This window comes from Pogona vitticeps, chromosome 2 (assembly GCF_051106095.1).
Source record: "Pogona vitticeps strain Pit_001003342236 chromosome 2, PviZW2.1, whole genome shotgun sequence".
NCBI classification, from domain to species: Eukaryota; Metazoa; Chordata; class Lepidosauria; order Squamata; family Agamidae; genus Pogona; species Pogona vitticeps.
Window position 1 is genome coordinate 275,025,742 of NC_135784.1, and position 21,604 is coordinate 275,047,345.

The 21,604-nt window shown below is 41.2% G+C and overlaps 1 protein-coding gene across 2 annotated transcripts in view; it reads left to right on the forward strand.

Annotated features, from left to right (window-relative positions):
• OCLN (occludin) overlaps window positions 1–21,604 on the forward strand; it is a 37,910-nt gene that overhangs the window by 9,897 nt on the left and 6,409 nt on the right. For both annotated transcript variants that reach the window (XM_072992620.2, XM_072992619.2), the window contains exons 4-7: window positions 232–390; window positions 15,327–15,466; window positions 19,056–19,247; window positions 20,993–21,164. In XM_072992620.2, the coding sequence (XP_072848721.2) occupies window positions 232–390; window positions 15,327–15,466; window positions 19,056–19,247; window positions 20,993–21,164 (663 nt within the window). The remainder of the gene's footprint in view (window positions 1–231; window positions 391–15,326; window positions 15,467–19,055; window positions 19,248–20,992; window positions 21,165–21,604) is intronic.

Genomic DNA, 21,604 nt, shown 5'->3' on the forward strand with positions numbered 1-21,604 from the left:
TGGGGGAAGGGGTGTAGCTCTCTGAGGCCCAGGAGATGTATGGACCACCCTTTTAACTCAGAGTTACCCACCCTGAGTTAAAAAAAACTGTGGCTGGAAGAGGAAGTTGGCCAAAATCACTGGGCTGAAATAAAGTTTGAATGGCTGGTCTGCACTATTTGCTTGTAACTTCTGTTTCAAACCTTTTGCTGGTAGATTTAGAAATAAAACATCTATTTTTCTATTCCTTAGGCTATTGCCATTGTATTAGGCTTCTTGATGGTTGCAGCTCTTATCATCATAATAATCTTTGCAGTAAAGACCAGAAGTAAAATTAATTACTACGGTAAAACAAATATCCTGTGGGATCAAACAAAAGACTTAGAAGAAGCTCCCAACGTAGAGGAATGGGTAAGTTCCACTATTTCTCAAGTTACTATGATGCAGTCATTTATTCTGACTGCAGCCCTGGTCTGCCATCATGTTTTGTAATGATATGTGGGGCATGGCATTAAGCCAGCACCTAAGCAGCGATTGTTGAAACAGCATGTTTTAAGGTTAATTCTTGATAAGAAGGCACAGCCCAGGTACACATACTTCTGCCTGGATTGTCCTATGTTTGTGGTCACTGAGCTTTCTCAGTTGTGTGGTAATGTCTTAAACTGCAGTTTGTTGTTATGGTGAGCAAGCTTGATGAGTTGGTACACTCAGATTAGAGAAAAGTTTTTGAGGCCATATACAGGGTAGTTAAATGAATTGGTTCTTTGTACTGTAGTTTACTAGGTCCAAATGCTTTTTTGACAATTTTAGGGCTTTATATACCAATCTATTGTTAACTACGAGCACAGCTTGGAAAAGTTATTTTCTTTGAGTACAACTCTCAAAATTGGAGGTGTTATAGTCTGAAAATGTATTTTTCCTGAGTTGTGAGATATTAGTAATACCACATCTGAGATAAGGTACAGATGCTATAAATGTGAAGACCAGTATTTATGTTATCTACCATCCATTTTCTTTTAAGCAGCCCCCCTTCTTAAGTTGGCAGTCATTTATTAAAGGATTGGAAACTAGACTTAGAACTCTCTAGCTTGTGCATTATTATCTCTGTGTGCACAGTATTTGCTGTGTACTTTGGTATTTTATGAGTTGCATGCAAGAGTGGCTTTTTTTGACCTTTATCCGGAGAGTGAGTGTAAAGAGACTGACTACTTCAATACAGTACTTTTAACGTTATGAGGTAAATGTTTCGGTGAGACAGTTTCGGGGCGTGTACTTTGCTAGCTAATGAACTTGTTTACTCATGTTTCACTGTGATAGAGGAGGAGAGAAAAAAACCAGATAGCAAATCCTACTGAGTAACTGTACCTATGATTTTTTTAAATTGTAAATAAATAATCCCAAAAAGAGTACCATAGCTAACTTCTAGCATTTGAGCTGAAAGTGTAGACATTGATTTAATATTTGAAAAAAAATAATCTTATATTAATGCTAGGAGAGTTCTTTCATTATGTGCACATGTTTATTATATTTCAGGTCAGTCTTTCCCAAACTGATGCCTTGCGGATGAGCTGGAATACAATTCCCATGACCCAGTCATGTAGATAGCCATAGGGGATAATGTTGATGGGAGTTGTAATCTGGCAGGAACAAAGTTGCTGAAATCTGTCAGAGTATTTTTCAGATGTACCTAGTGAACAGACAAATGGCCTATATCGAGCTTTTGGAATTGTAGCTGTGTTAGTCTTTGCAAGCATTTCAACAAGAAAAATAAAACAAAACAACAAAAGCAAAAAAAAACATTGATGCATGTGACAAACCCAGACCTACTGGGATCTATCACACAGTTACTAAGCTGCCACCAACCATTCCCTATAATAAGTCACACAGACCAGGGATGGATTTTTAAACAACAAAAGAATAAGGTTTATTTTAAATACACACAGGGAAATAAAACAATCAGGTGAATAAAATAAAGTAACGTGGCTTATTCTCACACACACAAGCATACAGTTTGGTTCACCTAGAACCTTTAACTTAAAGCACAGACCCTGAACCCATCAGTTCTGGCTACCCAACAGACACCTGAACCTATCAGGTTGGTACTCTGACACACAGAAGTACCCTGTCTGACACACAGACTCCCACAACAGCTTCTTCTTCCCCAGCTGCTGCTTCGTCCCAACCCAGTGTCTCACAGTCTGTCTCAGCATCTTCTCTTCACCACACAGGCATCACATATTTATACAGTACAGCCCCTCCTCCTGATGTCCCGCCTTCCACTCCCCATAGGATGGAACTTTCCCTCCAAACCCATGACAGACAGGTAACATCAGTGCTGTTATGTAACACCTCCCCTCTTTAAAAGTTGTTTTGTAGGGGGAAAGCTAAGGTGCTTTTCACCAAAAAACAACCTGTATAAAACATACAACAACAGTTATACATACCCTATAATACTTACATACCAAGTTAACCATAGCAAATATGCATTTAAACATTTTACCATATACAGTACATCAATTTACCTTTATTCATACAAACCAATTTAAAACCAGGTACATTTTAACTTTTTGTTTTCATTATATACATATAGTCCATGTTCTTTCGCCGTCTTCAGTCTTCAGGTCTTCTTGATAAGGCGTCAGCAACACAGTTCACTGACCCTCTGACCACCTTCACTTCAAAGTCATAGTCCTGTAAGTCCAAAGCCCACCTCATAAGTTTGCTATTGTGGGTTTTCATTGTCTTTAACCATTGCAATGGTGAATGGTCAGTACACAGAATAAAATGTCTTCCCCAGATGTAAGGCTTGGCCTTCTGGATCGCGTAGACTATGGCCAAACACTCCTTCTCCACGGTTGCCAAATGTCTCTCACCTTTTTGAAGTTTCCTACTCAGGTAGGACACTGGATGCTGGTCACCATTCTCATCCTCCTGGCACAGAACTGCTCCTACCCCGCTGTTAGACGCATCGGTGTAGATTATAAACTCCCGGTCGAAGTCTGGAGCACGCAGGACAGGATAGTTGATTAACGCCTCCTTCAACCTCTGGAACGCCGCCTCACAGTCGCTGGTCCACGGGATGCGGTCATCAGCCTTCTTCCTCGTCAGATCGGTCAGCGGAGCCGCAATCTCGCTAAACCTCGGGATGAACTTTCTGTAGTAGCCCACCAACCCAAGAAATGATTTGACTTTTTTCTTGGTGTTGGGTCTGGGCCAATCACGAACTGCTTCTATTTTGGCCTCCAGGGGTTTTATCATTCCTCCCCCTACCATGTGACCCAAGTATTTTATTTCTGGGCTACCCAGCTGACACTTGCTGGCCTTTACTGTTAGCCCTGCTGCACTTAACCTCTGCAGCACTAACTCCAGGTGTATCAGGTGATCTTCCCAGGTATTACTGAAGATCCCTATGTCGTCAATGTAGGCCACTGTAAAGTCACTGAGCCCTGCCAAGGTCTGGTCCATCAGCCTTTGGAATGTGGCTGGTGCATTTCTGAGACCAAAGCTCAGGACTCGAAACTCATAGAGACCAAAAGGGCTGCAAAAGGCAGTCTTTTCTTGATCCCTGGGATCAATTCTTAATTGCCAATATCCCTTTACCAGGTCCAATGATGAGATGAACCGACAACCCCCTATGGTTTCAATCAGGTTGTCTAGCCTGGGCATTGGGTAGGCATCAGGAGTGGTTACACGGTTTAATTTCCTGTAATCAACACAAAACCTAATGCTCCCATCAGGCTTGTCCACAATTGTTAGGATGAACCTGTTCCCCCTCTTTGTGGCCTTGGGCAAAGGTCCCACAATATCCACCCCTATGCATTTGAACGGAGTGTCAATCACAGGCAAAGGGCACAACTTTGCTTTGGTCCTATCGCGGTTATTCCCCTGCCTTTGACATACATCGCATTGTTTACAGAACTCCCTGATCTGCTTCCCTATGTCAGGCCAGTAGAAATTCTGTGTGATTCTCTGCTGTGTTTTGTTGACTCCTAAGTGTGCAGCAAACATGTCAGAGTGCCCCCTTTGTAAGATCATGGGGCGATACTTTTCAGGTACCACCAGCTGACTTCTGATCCCATCTCCCCCTTTTGAGATATTCCTCAGGGTTTCTCTATATAAAATCCCCTTTTTCTCCAGAAATCTCACTGGGGTTTCAGGTGTTAGCTGGGCGTCAGTCACCTGTTCAAAACACTTTTGGAGAGTGGCGTCTGCCTTTTGCTCCTGTCCAAATCTGCTGTCTGTGGTTAAAGTTTCCACCACAGCTTCTGAACTCCCCTCTGCTTCCGCCTCTGGCTCATCATTACCCCCCTGAACTGTCCCTGTGGTGGCTTGTGAGCGTGTAATCACTAGCACCCTTTTCACATGTTCAGCCAGGTCATTTCCCACGAGCACGGCTGCTGGCAGAGTCGATGAAATCGCTATCCGCCAATCTCCCCTCCAGCCTTGAAAGTTGACAGGTACCTCTGCTACTGGCAGAGAGATTATCTGCCCCTCAATCCCTGCCACCTTCATGCTCTCATTTGGGATTATAAACTCCCTAGGAATAATATCTGGATGGCACAGGGTTACCTGGGAACAAGTGTCCCGCAGCCCCCTATACTGACGGTCAAGTATTCCTACGTCCACCCCTGCTGTCTCAAACAACTGAGAATCTGTTTTTATCAGCAAGCAGCGCTTTACCTCCAGAAGAGGACCATTTTCCTCAGCCTGATCAGCATAGGTAGCTGTTCCAGACTGAGTAGTCATGGCAACAGGCTCCCTCTGTGACAATGAGCTTTGCTCTTTCTGGACACAGAACACAGCTTTTGGCTTGGTCCCACTAGAATTCTGAGGCACCATTCCTTTTAGCTGCTTTAATTTCTCACACTCTGAGATTAGATGACCCTTTCCCTGACAGAAATAACATTTTCTGGCGTATTTTGATTCTCTCTCATCTTGTTTTGGTTTTCCCTCCAAAATCTGAGGTCTTGGTTTCATGTCTGAGGGCTTCCCTTCACCATGGGCCCCTCCCCCTTGCTGGCTTTTCCCTGGTCCCTGAGAGTACTTGCTGTAGGTTTCTTTGGGTTTACCTACAGATTTCCCCTCACCCAAGGGCTTTCTTATTTGGGAGATAAAATCTGCGATCTCTGCGGCTGCTGCCACAGATTTCGGTTTCCTTTCCCTCACCTGGAATTTCAATTCCCCCTGCAGGACTGAATAGAACTGTTCCAGGGCTATCAAGTCTTTAAGCTGCTCATAGGTCTCTATTCCCTCCTGCGATAGCCATTTCTCAAGCAGCCTCACCAATTGGGCCCCCACTTGGGTAAAAGTCTGTTCTGGTTTTTTAGTGAGGGACCTGAACCTTTGTCTCAGCTGCTCTGCATTTATCCCATGTCTTGCAAACACCAGTTTTTTAAACTCTGCAAAATCTTTCATCAATTCCTCAGGCATCTCGGCATAAACCTCAGCCAGGCTACCACTGATTAAAGATCGCATGATGGTCATCTTCTCAGTTTCCCTCACTGAGAAGTCCACAAACGCTCTTTCCACTAAGGAAAAGAACACCTCAGGACAATCTCCCTTGTGGTACACAGGGAATTTCTTCAGGTCAGCCTTAGACAGTTGGCCTCCCTCAGAATCCCTATTATTATTATTGTTCTGGTTCATCAGTTCCAGTTTTCTTAATTCAAACGCCATTCTCTCTCTCTCCATTCTTTCTTCCCTCTCCATTCTCGCTCTCTCTAACCTTTCCTCCATTTCCCTCACCCTCAGTTCATGCTGTTGGGCTAGGAGTATTTTCCTGAGTTCTGGGTCCTGCTCTCCTGTGCTGTCACCCTGCACTGAGCCAAATTCATCCTCAGAACCTTGGTCAATCTGGGGGTCTTTCACTTCACCCATGTCTGTTACTTGACTTCGAGTCAAGGGCATAATCCCCCCTCAGAACAGGCTGCTTTAAAAAGTCAAGCCTCAAAATAAAACGACCACTTTTTTCCTTCTTGCCTCAGAACCAGCTCTCCTAGAGATTGCTGCTGTTCTTCAGCACTAAATTTGCAACAGTATCGAGTCAGAGCCTACCCCCCTCTGCTGGGCCTCTCAGCTGGCAAGCTAGCTCACTGTTGCTACGCAGTTTTGCCTCAGCGTTTTCCCGCCAAAATCAGGCTGCCTCAGAGCACCTTAATCTAAGTCTCCCCAGTTGGCACGTTCTTCTACTAGTGCACCTCCCCGTGAGGTACACCTAGAAGATTACCTACGCGCCTCAGACTGTCCCTGACTAGACCCCCCTTGCTCTGGGCACACTTGCCAAGGCTTTGCTGGACCGCTGGACAACTGGACCAGTCGTATCCCACACGCTGGACACCAATCAATGTGACAAACCCAGACCTACTGGGATCTATCACACAGTTACTAAGCTGCCACCAACCATTCCCTATAATAAGTCACACAGACCAGGGATGGATTTTTAAACAACAAAAGAATAAGGTTTATTTTAAATACACACAGGGAAATAAAACAATCAGGTGAATAAAATAAAGTAACGTGGCTTATTCTCACACACACAAGCATACAGTTTGGTTCACCTAGAACCTTTAACTTAAAGCACAGACCCTGAACCCATCAGTTCTGGCTACCCAACAGACACCTGAACCTATCAGGTTGGTACTCTGACACACAGAAGTACCCTGTCTGACACACAGACTCCCACAACAGCTTCTTCTTCCCCAGCTGCTGCTTCGTCCCAACCCAGTGTCTCACAGTCTGTCTCAGCATCTTCTCTTCACCACACAGGCATCACATATTTATACAGTACAGCCCCTCCTCCTGATGTCCCGCCTTCCACTCCCCATAGGATGGAACTTTCCCTCCAAACCCATGACAGACAGGTAACATCAGTGCTGTTATGTAACAATGCACTTTAAAGACTAACTGCTATATTTTAATATAACCTTTTGTGGAACATTGCCTACTTTGTCAGACACTGTAAATTGTACTGTATGTCTGAAGAAGTGGACAATGTTCCATGAAAGCTTACTTTAAAATGTAGCAGTCTTTAAAGTGCCACGACCTCAATTTTTTGCTTTTGTTCTATTTAGAATTGCCCAGATACTTGCCTGAACAGTAATGGAATCCTTTATAGTGTGGCTGTCAAGTCCATCTGCCTGTTAAAATTGTGGTGGGCAACCAGATCCAGCAGAAGTCAACTGGACTCGATTTATGTTGCTTGCTGCTGGTTTTCAGAATCAGGCACAACCACTGAGAATAAACACACACTTACCTAATAATCACTACATGAAATGGCTTCTCTGTTGCTATGTTTACCTCTGGATCTTTCATGGAAAGGGGGCATAAAAGGCCCCAAGGTGTGGACATAAAGGCAGGAGTCTGTGAAGGATGAAAAGTAGTGTATGCATCCAACATGATGGCTGATTTTAAATTTAAAAGACAAAGTTCAACTCTTTATAGTACAGTAATATGCTTGATCATATGCTTTGGGAACTGTTGCTATATCATTGCATGAATGAATCACTGTCAGTTCTGTTGACTTCCATTATGATTCATCATGCTATCATTATATGTGGCTAGGAGTACTGTATTACTGTAGTTGTGTTCTTTCCTAGAGAATAGACTACAGAATTACTGCTCCAATTCCTTGACATTTGGCTTGTGGTTTCTCTCAAGGTTCCGTATTCAACATTATTCAACATTTTATGAAAATACAGGGGATAATCATCTGGAGAATTGCAGTGTAATCCACTAGTATCCCAGGTTAAAGAGGTTCTGAAGTGTTATCTGAAAATGGATTTAAAGTACAGTGGTGCCTCGCAAGACGATGTTAATTCATTCCGCGAAAATCGCTGTTAAGCGAAAACATCGTCTTGCGAAACATGTTTTCCCATTGAAATGCATTGAAAACCTGATAATCCATTGCAATGGGAATGGATTGTCATTGTAAAGTGAAAATTGCCATAGGAAACATTGTTAAGTGAAACACGGTTCCCAAGCGAAGACAGCCATCTAACGAAACAGAGACCATTAAAAGACTCATATAGCGAAGCAAGACCAAGCTGTCAAAAACATTGTAAAGCGAAAAACAGGGACCTAAAATTTAACCGTCTTGCGAGGCAAGGTCTCTAACATCGTAAAGCAAAAAGCGCCCATAGGAAACATCATTAAATGAAGCATAAGATCGCTCTGAAAACCTCATCGTAAAGTGAATTCGTCGTTATGCGAAGCAGACGTCTTGCGAGGGACCACTGTAGGTTAAAAGAATAAGGCACCCAATGGTGCTACAAAAACGGTTGCATTTATGATATTATAAGCTTTCATGGACCATAGCCCACATCAGCTGATGAATGAAGAATGACCAAACCAGACAAGACAGAATCACTGTTGTTTAGGAAGGCTGTTAATCCAGCAATAGGAGCTCAACCTGTTTGGAGTGAGTTTGTACTCTGCTTGAAAAAATTAGATTCATATTTTAGGAATCCTCTGAATTCTCAGATGACAAAAGTGGCCAAAAGTGCCTTTTATCAGTTCAGACTGAAACACTAATTCTGCACATTTTCTGAGAGCTTAGACATAATGTATTAAGAACATTTGTTGATGCCTTCAAACAGCACAATTTCACACTTAGCTTTTAATTTAATTAAATTAATCATCTTCATTCTCATTACTTCAGTAAGTTGCAACCAGATTAGGCCCATTTGAATTAATGGAATTTAAAGAGATTGATTTACCTAATCCTGATAATTCAAATTGGTCAATCAGCCCTCACACAATTGCTCTGTGTTTGGGTGAGAAATGGTTAACTGATGAAAAAGGGATCAGCTTCTGGGATTTTTCCTTGCTTGGTGTCACTTTAAGAATGTTAGTGAGCACAAGAGGGTATCCTGTAGACCCTCTTGACTGTTGCCATTGGTGTTGTCAACATTCAGGTTGCCCTTTGCTAGGTAAAACTTGGTATTGTTTTTCCTTCTGGCAGTGTAGGCACAATATTGTTCAGTAATGTCGGGTTGTTTCCTGGTGTTTTGAATTGTGGATAAAGAAGTACAATATCTCACACCCATAAACAGGAGTTGTGTTTTTTTTAAAATAGAAGAATTTAATTATACATTTGACGTACAATGAGAAGACAAGTTGGAAGATACAATGCTAGGGAAAGTAGAAGGCAGCAGAAAAAAATGGAGATGAATTGACTTGATGAAGGATGCCACAGACTTCAGTTAGAAAGACCTGAGCAGGGCTATTAATGAAGGACCTTTTGGAGGTCATTAATTCATATGTTTGACATATATTAGAAGCAACATGATGGCAGATGATAGCAAAATTCTACCTTTTCATCAGCTTCATTGGGTATTAGTTCACCAGGCAACTTAAAGTGCTAGTTACCAACTTCAAGTACAGTGGTGCCTCGCATAGTGATCGCTCCGTTTAGCGATGAAATCGCTTTGCGACACATTTTTTGCGATCGCAAAAGCGATCACTTTGCGATGTTTCCTATGGGGGAAATTCGCTTTGCGATGATCGGTTCCCTGCTTGGGGAACTGGTCATCGCAAAGCGACCATTTTCGCACAGCTGATTGGCGGTTTCAAAATGGCCGCTGGGTAAACAAAATGGTCGCACGCTGTTTTTCCTCGCTTAAGAGGCACCAGAAATGGCCGCGCTATGGAGGATCTTCGCTCAACGGTGAGTTTCCAGCCCATAGGAATTCATTGAAGGGGTTTAAATGCGTTTCTATGGGCTTTTTAATATTGTATAGCGACATTTTTATTCTGCAGCGATTTTTGTGGAACGAATTAACGTCGCAATGTGAGGCACCACTGTAATCTGGTCAAAAGTCACTTAGTGCTTTAGTGTTCTGTCTCCTTTTTCATGATCAGTGCGACAGACCCTCTTTTTCCTGAGTATAGCTAGGAAGGACTTGTTGCAAGATATCATTAATTGTGGTGCCCAGAATTTCCTGTCCTCGGTGGCCATTCATTTAGTTGGAGTGGGGGGAGACTCCAGCCCATGGACTTTAACTGGCATATCATTCATATTCTGTACTTGCTATCGGGATCTTCGTATGGAGCTTTTATCACCTATTATCTGTAAATCTCCCAGGAGATCAGAGGAGGATTATGTCCAGTTGATACTCTCTGACAGTACCCCTTATATTACGATACAAGTGGCCAAATTCTGTGCTGGATCAATGGTTATTCGTAATCAGATGTTTGGGTAGGTGATTTTAGATGGATAATATAGTGCTTTTAATATAACACTGGCTGAGGTTTTACTTATATTACGGATAAATGATGTTATTAACTGGAAAGAAGGGGTTGTTTTATCATGTTTTAATGGAATTTTATTACCCTGACTGACTTTATAAAACTATAATTATATCTATCTATTTTATATTAAGTTGGTTTTACTGGTCTTTGACTGTAATAAAGTATTCATTCATTCATTCATATCAAGGGTTTAGGTCTCCTGATAGACTTTCCTGGGCATGCTTCTGCTATAGGTTACAGTGAGACCAGGTGGGATGGAAGAGGAAACCTGTTACCTCTAATAATAGATCAGAAATAATCACAGTGGGTTTACCACTGTGCTGGTCTTCCCTTAAGCAGGAAAAAAACCCAGTTGTTCTGTACAGTTGTTCTGAACTAGCATATAAAGGTTTTGTCTTTGCCCTGACCTTGGAGAACCTGCACTGGCTGAAGTATGGATTGAGGGTTTGCTTTCTCTTCCCTCTTCCTTGTGTAGGGAATGGGGAGGGGGAGTGATGCCTGGTTCCTAACCAAAGCACCAGCTGAGAAAGCTCCACCCAGAGGTTTGCCTGCAAGAGATGATAGTAGGGAGTATGGCTGCCATGCCTCTTGATGATCTCTAATCTATAGAGGGCTCCAGGGGTGCAATCCGTCTGGCTTAATCCCTAGTCACCTTGCTTGCACACACACAGAGAGGGGGGGAAGGCAAAGTTATTCAAGGTGGAATGTGAGACCTCCTCCCTCGACATCCCCTTGCTGGCTGCTTCTGTTCTCTGTAAGACAATCCATGCTATGGCTGTGAAGAGTTGTAAGCAAATGCCTTATCAACTGCAAAGCTTCTGGAAAACCTCACCATAAAGATTAATGCATAATAGTATGGCATAGAATAAACAGTGGAAAAATTCCAAATATTTTTAAAAACCCTTGCCCCTTTTTTTCCTTCGGAAAATACTCCCACAAATAAGCATGTAAAGCCTGAAAAACCAGTTACATTGGGGCACACACACAAACCTCTCTCACTAAAGGAAATCCTAAAGCAAAAATAAACAGCTATGAAGTTGAGTGCTGAGATCACAACCCTGACAATTAAATGCAGTGTGAGAGTAAAGCCATCTTTTGTGGATATGGTTACACTAACTTTTTAGTGACACAAATATGCCACTTTGCCAAAGTCTTCTGCAGTTGTGACTATTGTAGTTTCTAAGTGGCAGCTTACTAAGTCATTTTGACATGAAAGTTACTGCCACCAGCAGAAGGCTTTGCCCCATTCATATATTGGAGCAGATTTCGTTGACAGTAAACTATTATGGAAGGATCTGTGGAGCCTATAAGCACAATTGCCTCGTTTATTTTTGTCTCCCTCTGGCCCTATCTTTGCCAGTGGTGTAAAAAAAATTTAAAAATCAATGTGTTATGTTTAACAGCAAAATAAAAAAAATTCTTTAAAACATTGTGCTTTTAGCTATTAAAACATAGTGAAAAATACTTTCTTGTGGCAGATTTGGCAGCGGGAGTACAACCTGCTGTAAATTTTGGGAGGGCAAAACTGACACACCCATTGTCTTTGTCTGCAATGAACATTTATTTCAATCTCTCTGTGGACAGAACCTTCCCTGTTCAATGCAGTGAGGATTCTACCTGTGAAGTGCTCTGCAGATGAACTGTTTTAAGGAAGGGGGAAAAAGTAGCTGTGCTGTTTTCTGACCTTAAACTTATCTTCAGTGTGACTGTTGCTTTCAGAACACAGATACTGCCTTGGGCCAAGCATTCCTGAGCATGTGAATGGGCTACTGCCACACCTGCCTGAAAACGCTCCTGATGGGCTGTAGAACTTTGTATCCTGCTCCTTGTCCTCAGCTCCCCTGTCTAGTCTGTTGTTGTTGTTGTTTAGTCGTTCAGTCGTGTCTGTCTCTTCGTGACCCCATGGACCAGAGCACGCCAGATCCTCCTGTCTTCCACTGCCTCCCGGAGTTGGGTCAAATTCATGTTGGTAGCTTTGATGACACTGTCCATCCATCTCGTCTTCGGTTGTCCCCTTCTCCTCTTGCCCTCACACTTTCCTAACACTTTTCCAGGGAGTCCTTTCTTCTCATGAGATGGCCAAAGTATTGGAGCCTCAGCTTCAGGATCTGTCCTTCCAGTGAGCACTCAGGGGATAGGTTTGTTCTCCTTGCAGTCCAGGGGACCCTCAAGAGCCTCCTCCAGCACCACAATTCAAAAGCATCAATTCTTCAGCGGTCAGCTTTCTTTATGGTCCAGCTCTCACTTCCATACATCGCTGGTGGAAAAACCATAGCTTTGACTTTGCAGACCTTTGTCGGCAAGGTGATGTCTCTGCTTTTTAAGATGCGGTCGAGGTTTGTCATTGCTTTCCTCCCAAGAAGCAGGTGTCTTTTAATTTCATGGCTGCTGTCACCATCTACAGTGATCATGGAGTCCAGGAAGGTAAAATCTGTCACTGCCTCCATCTCTTCCCCTTCTGGTTGTTGTGGGTTTTTCGGGCTCTTTGGCCGTGTTCTGAGGGTTGTTCTTCCTAATATTTCGCCAGTCTCTGTGGCTGGCATCTTCAGAGGACAGCACTCTGTGCACAGAGCACTCTGTCCACAACAACCATTAGATCCCGTCCGTGAAAGCCTTCGCGAAAGCCTTCCCCTTTTATTTGCCAGGAGATGATGGGGCCAGTGGCCATGATCTTAGGTTTTTTGATGTTGAGCTTCAGATCATTTTTTGCTCTCTCCTCTTTCACACTCATTAAGAGGTTCTTTAATTCCTCCTCTAGCCTAGTCTAGCTTCTTCTAATTCAGAGATCGCTTGATGTGGCAGACAAGCTCACCATCCTCATTTAGAATACTGGGGAGAGAGCTAGGTCATCTCTTGTGGCACGGTGGGGAAGGCGAGTGGATGATCTGGAAGCAGCCCTGATCCACTGCTTTCATTATGGGCAGCTGTTCTGCCTGCCTGTATGCAAGCCTGGGGAATCCAAGATAGTTTGCCAGAAACCCCCACAACCTGGCCTGAGAACAGTAAATCAGGTGAGAGGGGAAACATCTAGATTCTGCTCTAGGCAGCCTGGCTTGAATGAATTCAGGGGGTTTGTAAAGCTGAGCCTTCTCTGTGGAATGCATTTCCCAGGGTGGGCCTCCTGGCTCCCTTAGTGATAGCTTTTTGCTGGCAGGGAAAAATGTGGCTGTTCTTGAGAACTTTTGCCACAAGGTGATTTGGCCTCAAGCTTTTTTTTGCTCGTTTGTTTCATATTTTCCAACCCTTCTTCAAAATAGAGTCAGAACACCTACGCAACCTATGCTACATAACACATAAAAACATAATTGAAATCATAATTTTAAAATCACAGATGTTTTATAAAATACCAACAAGCTTTCTACTAAAAATCAACACCTAAACAAATAAATCAGTTGCCTATATCCAAAAGCTATCCGACAATTGTCAGCTGGTTTAAATGACAATTGTGTTGTTTTGTGATGAAGAAACTTACTGGTGTCTTTGTTCTAATTTCTGTGTAATTATAGCTTTTAACTCAATGTCATCTTCTTTAACATGCTTGGGTGCTATGCTGTGTCTCCTGTTGTGCGGTGACTGGAAGCTTGCACTTGTTCCTTTCTGCTTGTAAAGCCAATAGCAATCCCATTAGCAATCACTTTGATCTTGGCAGAAGGTTGAAGTTCTCATATTTATATTCTTTGTGTGTATCGAAATTTATGTATGTATGCAGTTATTTAATTTCTATTCTCCCTTTCTTCCTGTAGAGGGATTCAATGTATGCATGCAAGAATCAGTATAATGACTTACTGAGTGTGTGCAGACATTTTGTTAATTTTGAGGTCAACCATGGAGAACTTTGGCTTATCACTTACAAGGCAGTATGCTGGTGCATGTTGCCTTGACTGGGCATAGGAGCAGGTAGTCAAGGCATAAGCTCCTTTATTCTTTCAGTGTCCTGACAGGAAAAGAACCCATGGTTTATTGTTTGTTTGTTTGGAAGAGCTGAAGTGCAAGAATTTGGATGATATAATAGATAGACCAGGATCACAGAACAACCTTCCTTGACAGAGGAAAGATACAGATGAAAGACTTTCAATTGGTTTAGCTGCTCTTGCTTGCAGTGGAAACATTTCTGCAACATGCCTTAGCATAATACTAGTTGTAAATGATAAGCCAGGGTGACCTGGAACCCTGATTTATTGTGACATGCAAAGCCAGATATTGCATCGATACAAGTTTATCTTTTTGGTCTCAATAGAACTCATGAGTTTTGTGATTATCTTCGAAAAGTACCCCATCTTGAATCTGTCCAAGAGATCTGAATGAAAAGATACATGCATCGGGGTAGAGGACTCACAACACTCTTTGCTGGATCAGACCAGAGGCTTATGTTTCTCACATTTACTGAGCAGAAGTCTATGAATGCAAATTTAATCACCTTTGAAAGCTTAGTTGTGGCGATCACCCTGCTTTGGCTCATGTATGATGTTATTTGCATACACCAATGGGAGCTGTTGGGAGGCGGAGCCAGAGAAACTAGAAGGGAGGGGTGAGTCAGAGTCTGGGGAGTTCAGTCAGTTAGAGATGAGAGTCTGAAGTAGAAGTTAGTCTGTGGTAGTGTGGCACAGTTAGGAGTTAGAGTGTGAGAGGCATGTCACAATTGGTGTCGGTGGGATACATAGTGTGAGCTCTTTATTTGGTGAAACAAGCAGGGGCCATGTGGTAAATGTCACAACCGCCATTTCTATAAGTTGGGAAAAGTTAATTTCCATTCCAAGTTAATTAACTGTTGAATTCTGGTAACTCCTATTGTCATGTGCACTTTTAAAGCAAACTAGATATAAAATACTGGTAGTTTTTTTAAAAGCTTGTAATGTCCCCTGTAGAAGATACCTTGTAGATACCCTGTTCATCTGTGGTGCAGTGTGTGTTTAGTCATTTAGTGACAACATTAATGCTTTTTTTAAATACCAAAAGGAATAAACCTTTTCTGATAACACTTTGTGATGTTGAAAAAGTCACCAGCTAAAATCTGAAGGAGATGTTCAGCTCTGGAATGGTATTGGTGCTAAGTTTATTTAGTGCTACACATTTTATCTAATACATAAATGTCCTTCCAGGTAAAAAATGTAAATGCAGAACCAGGAGCACCAACACCAGTAGGTGACTATCCTGATCGTGTTGCCAGTGTTGTGGGTTACTCCGTTTCTGGTACTCCTCCACAGCGGATCTACAATGATAATAGTTATAGAGCTACTCCGTAAGTATGCTGTGCTTGTTTTTGTTTAAGTGGACACAGTGCAACAAGAGATGATTGGAGGCACCTGGTTAAATGATTGAGGGCAGATTGTTAATCATTTACTCCTTCCCTGATTCTAGCCCTACAGAGCCTGAATTTCTCTTTACTTACCAAACCATTCTTTCATTAGGATTGTTGCTGGCATATCTGTTGCTTGCACTGGGTCCAAGAAGGACTCTTGCTTAACCTAGGAATTTTAATAAAAGCTGGTTTTGAATATTTACTGGAGACGCCAGTTTGTCCTAACTTCATTTAAGGGTTATTATTACTGTATTAGCAGCAGTGTTAACTTTGGTTAGGCTTGAGGTGGGGTGAGAATGAGGAGATTGTAGCCCAGAAAGGATTGATTAGAGAAAGGATGCAGTGCTGCTGTGTCTGTATACGAACAGCTGGAGCAATACCTATTATAGGGGGACAGATTTAAGCCACTCTATCATAATAAAGCTCTCAGTTCACTGTGTAAGTCATAAGTTAGTCCCGGATTTATGAGTTAGAGTTTTGATAATTAGATATGCATACTCTTGTGGTGTATTTTTAAATTACAATTTATCAACATGACTTGTCACGAAAACTATAGAAAGTTAGTGTGTCCAACTAAGCAGACCAAAAGTGTTCTAACGTGTATACTATGGAATCAAATGTAAACATTGTGCTTTTAAAATTGGGGCTGCTTCCCTTTCATATACTGTATACGGCAGTATCAAAGAATTCGAGTTTGTACAGTGATAGCCAGTATTTGTATATGGATAGTGAGTCGACATATTGATAACCTAGGAAATAACTCACTCATTGCCCATTTGTGTGCATGTCTGCTAAGAGGGAAGTCGCACAGAGTTTTGTGCAACTCACTCCCAGGTAAGTGTTTGTAGTATTGCAGTCTTAGTTTCTTTGAATGTATTGTTCGTAAACGACAGTTTACATTTTTGAATGCTTTAAATGGTTTACAGGGAATTTATGGTGAAAAACAACAATGAAAATAGGAAGTGTTAAATCAATCTGAACTTGGCACTAAAATTCTTAATTTTTAAAAAAAGAATGAGATGTTGTTCATTTTCTTCCAGTTATAGGACGTATGTGAATTTTTTTATAACTTTAAATGAAAGTTAGTATCACCTTAGGTGTTCGGAACGTGAGAACTATGATGACCTCAAAATAATTTTATATTTCCTCCATATGTATTTGAGAAATCTCTCCTTGGAATGTTCCCTGGCCAGCTTGCCTTCTGGTACTGTATTTATTTTTCCAGTGTCTCATGTTGATCAGATATTTCTTACATGTAGAAGCTAACCATTAGTCATCTTCCTTGTGTCATATTAATACTTTATGGACTTGATGGTCTATAGGGTCCCTTCCAGCTCTGCAGTTCTAAGGTTATTATTTAAGAGGATTTCTGCAGAGATGGATGCTTTGGAAGAATGTAATCTTCTGTTGCTTGCCCTTATCTGCATGATTTGATTTTTGTGTGGATGACACCCATAGTTAAACATGCTAATTATATTTATAAATAAAAGTAATGGAACAGGTGCATTCCTTCCATAAGATAGTACTCTAATAAATGGTTTGTTAGACTTGACAGCTGCATATTTTGATTGCAGAATTTTAATTCTATAGAATAATAAATAAGGTATTTGTCTCAAGCTTTATTAGTGTTCCAGGACCTTGTATTGAATGAAATAAAGTAAACTTTTATGTATATTCAATTGAAAAATGACTTCTCACATTAGCAGTGTTTATAGGGCATGCATTCCCTGTTAGGATATCTCTGGTTTCTCTTAGGAAAGTGCCCTCAGTCAGCTCAGAGGTCCACATTTCTGCTTGCTATGGTTGTCACAATATGTGAGATATGTCAGCATTATGTTATAGCTTGGGGATAAGCAGGGAAGAGGGAATTATTTTTGCACTCAATAAGTGCATTTGTGAAGGAAGATCCATATGCATGCTTTCCAACTCAAAGTAGGGATGGTGGATAGGTAAGGTGCACCCAACCATGTTAAAACTTACGTAAAGCTGGAGAAATACGTAAAGCTGGAGAAAATACTGTTCCTCGTTTTCCATGCAATGTAAGGAGAACCAGGCACATAGCTGAGGACAGGACCAATAAAATACAGTGAAATTACCTTTCAAGTTAGCATTGGGTTCACTGAAAGGGAAGGCAAATGTTTTTCTCAACCACACACTTAGTTTGGTTACCAAAGACATCCCAAATTTATGAACCTCCAGATTTATCTTTCTTGTCTCAGCAAAGGAAAACACATACAAGTTAATGCTTTGCCTGATTTGTGGTTTTACCTGAAGCCCTGGATTGCAGGGTGCAAGGTTCAATTTACACTGTAAACAATGTTCCTTGCAATGGAATGTAGACAGATCCTGCATTAACATGAACAGGATTATGACCATTATATTTTTGGCCACTAGAGACAGAAAGGAGTCTTTCCCCATTAAAGAAACACTTTTTGTAAACTCAGTTTTCAGTTTTTTAAAAAACCAATCTCATTGTGGCAATCTTTCTAGTACATAGCCATGGCTGTAGGAAAAAGCTGAGATGTTCTAAAATTATAAATAAGCCCTTTTAACTCCCCTACCCCTTTTTGGGGTTGGGGGGTGGGAATGCAGTTGGGCTGCCACCAAGCTGAAAAATTGCCCTTTGACCAACTGAGATTATCCACTTCTGATATATATTATGTTTTATTTGATTGCTTTATGTGTGATGCCTTATTTCTGATAACCTCAGGATGGGCCAGATAAATTTTAGTGGGGAAAAAATATGTGAGCATTCTTGAGAGTTTTCCCTAGATATACACAATCCTGAAGATGCCGTAAAAGAGACAAGGGAAGGACAGTGAGGGAAATGAAGATGAAAGAGTATGCAGTTGCTTCACTTATATTTATTTAGAGTTGTTTATATGTAGTAGAATACAGGGTGTGTGCCAAAGCCAGCAATAACTATTGCTATTAAATTTGTTTATTTAGTTCATATAGCGTTTAATAATGTAGTGTGTCAGCTTCCTTAAGCTAATCTAGTATCTGTCTGGTGAAAACCAGAATGGTATCAAATGCATAGAAGCCTGACTGCCTGAGTAGCCAGCACTAGCCAGTATTTTGGTTGCTGATGAAACTAGTGTTCCAGCAGTTAAAGGGACACATGCTTTCACATCCTTGTTTGAGTCATGTTCACAGCAATTCAGTGTGCTAATTTCCATTTCCTTGTAATTAGTAAGGAACCAAGGCTGAGATGTAACATCGTTTATTGCTGAAAGTTTCAGAATATTACATGCAGATTTGTTCATTGGCCTCTCAGAGCTATTTATGCGATACAGGATATGAAAGAGTCAGAATCATGTGATCTTGCTTGCTGATGAAGATTCTAGTGAGACATCAATTCATTTTAGTCTGTAGAATTGTTAGCAAATGGTGACATCTTTCTCCAGCAGTAGGATGTGGTGCCCTTCAAAGATAAACCAAGATAACTGCCTATGTTTTACTAATTCCTTTTATATTGATACATCCTCTGGCATGAAATGGGGAACTAATGGCTCTTATATTGTATTAGGACACTTGAACCTTCTGCTGCCTTACCAAGGGAACCTGAATATACCAATAGCAGCAATTACAATGGTTCGGCTAAGGAGCAGACACAGAAAAGAAAAGGAGGGAGACCAAAGAGAAGCAATACTGACAACTATGATGGAGATTATACCACTGGAGGAGAGTCTTGTGATGAACTGGAAGAGGACTGGGACAGGTATGGATAGCTTCACAAAATTGAGAATGGTGTAGCAGTAATCGGCATCAGAGCAAAAAGCCTTCTAACTCCAGTTAATGTTGGCTAATAGGAGGAGTATGTACAGGTACATACGTTATGCATGGAGGGGAGGAGGGCGTTGGGGTCCAGTCTTGTACAAATACTCACTAGGGACAGGCAGCACAATGTTTGCCATTGTGGTGGGTTATAACTTAAATAACCCCTGCCCACTGGCGGTGCTGGGACATGTCAATGTCAACACAGAGCATTTGTGTATAAGAGCAGAGCAGGAGAGTGCTGGGAGTACCAGCAAATGTCATGTGTATATTTAGAATGCAGCTCCTGAAAGCTGTTTGCAGAAACAAGTGTCTCGCCTTTAGCTGCTGCTTCATGAGCTCTCTGTTGTTGGAAGACCTAATTTTACGAATGTGGCAAAGAGTGCAGAAATGCTGCCCCTATGTTAGTAGCACATGATCCAGCAGGTCCATTGATCAGTGATAAAACAGGTAAAATTAGTGGATGGCTTTGGTAAGTATATTGCATGCTAATCACAAATCTAATATAAAGCTATGGTTTCTTATTCTATAAAAAAGGTTAAGTCATGAAGTGTATAATTTCTTAAACTGGCTCTTGGCATACCCTTTGTAAGCCAGGCATCTAGCAGCCTCTGGTCATATTGCAGAAATGGTAATAAAATGCACTTCAGTTATCTTTTGCATAGGTGGAGGAGAAAGTCAGTTGCACATGTGACCCATAGCTATCACAGTTTGATTCAGCCAGCTAAGTGTGCATACATAGAGAGAAGATGGTGCTAAAAGCATAATACTGTACCTGGAAGCAGAAGTTTTGCCAAAGGAAACAATCTACCCCTGGAATGTATGTATTTATAATTTCATAGGATTATGACTCAATATCAAAGCCACAACAGTATGCAGACTTATGAATATTTTGCTGTCTGTCCAGTTAATTCTCATTCATGGATTTAAAGGGAGGGTTTCAAAATATTGTCACTGGAAAACAGAGGACCTCTGTTAGTGAAATACTTGTGTGGTCCATTTAATTAAATTAGATTATGTAAAATATTAGCAGCTGACTGGATAGCTCAGTGATTTAGGCATCTGGCTGTGGAGCCAGAGTTTGGAAGTTCAGTACTGCTCTGTGCCTCCTGGGAGAAAAACAGTCATGTATAGCCTTGCAGAGCCATAGAGCACCCACAGAGGAAGGGAATAGTAAACAGTTTCTGAGTGTTTCTGTACCAAGAACACCTGAAAAAGTGTAACCATAAGTCCAAGCCAGTTTGATAACACATAATTATTACTACAACTCATTTCTGCTAATAGTGAATTCTGAGAATAAAGTGTTGCTATGTTCTGCAGAAATTGCCAGTTTGACATAACTAATCAACATTAAATCTTCTGCACAGATCCAAAATGGTCGTTTTGTTTTTCTCTTCGATTAATATATTCATCGGTTTGTCCAGTTCAGTCAGTGTTCAAAGGTATAGAATTGTATCTCTTCAGTATTTCATCATGTCTTGCTCTTAGTGTAAGACTTTTAAAGGCATTTGTGATTTCACATGGAATGCACCTATGCCTTTTAATGCTGGATGAGAGAGGAAAACTAAAAAAATAAATTAATTACTAACTAACTGCAAAATCTATAGATTTAAATTTTAATTTCCCTTCAGTTGAGTAGGCCACTACCTTTATACAGAAATTGCATTTTAAACCACTTTTCATCCTCAGAGAATATCCACCTGTATCATCAGACCAGCAAAGACAAATGTACAAGCGAGACTTTGATGCTGGGCTACAGGAATACAAGAGGTTGCAGGGAGAGCTTGATGAGATCAACAAAGAACTCTCTCGTCTTGATAAAGAGTTGGATGAATATATTGAAGACAGTGAAGAATATAAGGTAATTTATTGACTTAGACATTCTGCAAATATTATGAATGTACTGAAACTTTAACACATACAAGGAAAAGGGCCACTTAGAAACTCTCACCTGAATGTGTGATCATGTTAAATGTTGGTTTCAAAAAGCTTATCTAATTCTGATTGTCACAGCTATTTAATCCTGGCTCCTTCAGGAAATAGGCATTTTACATTCTTTAGATTAGAAGTGAATGGCTTTGCTCAGTAACTAAAATACCACTTCAAGATTGATTTGGCACTAGAATTGTTTTACAGCATCCAATTGCTGTCCTATCACACACACAGTCTTGAGGTAGGATTCCTGTTCATTCTTTAAGCAGTGAACATGTAGTTTCAGTAGCAAAGTAGGGAGAGGGTCCTAGATTCCCATCCCTACCGTCTCCATTTAAAAGATTGCCAGGCAACAAGGCAGAGCAGCAC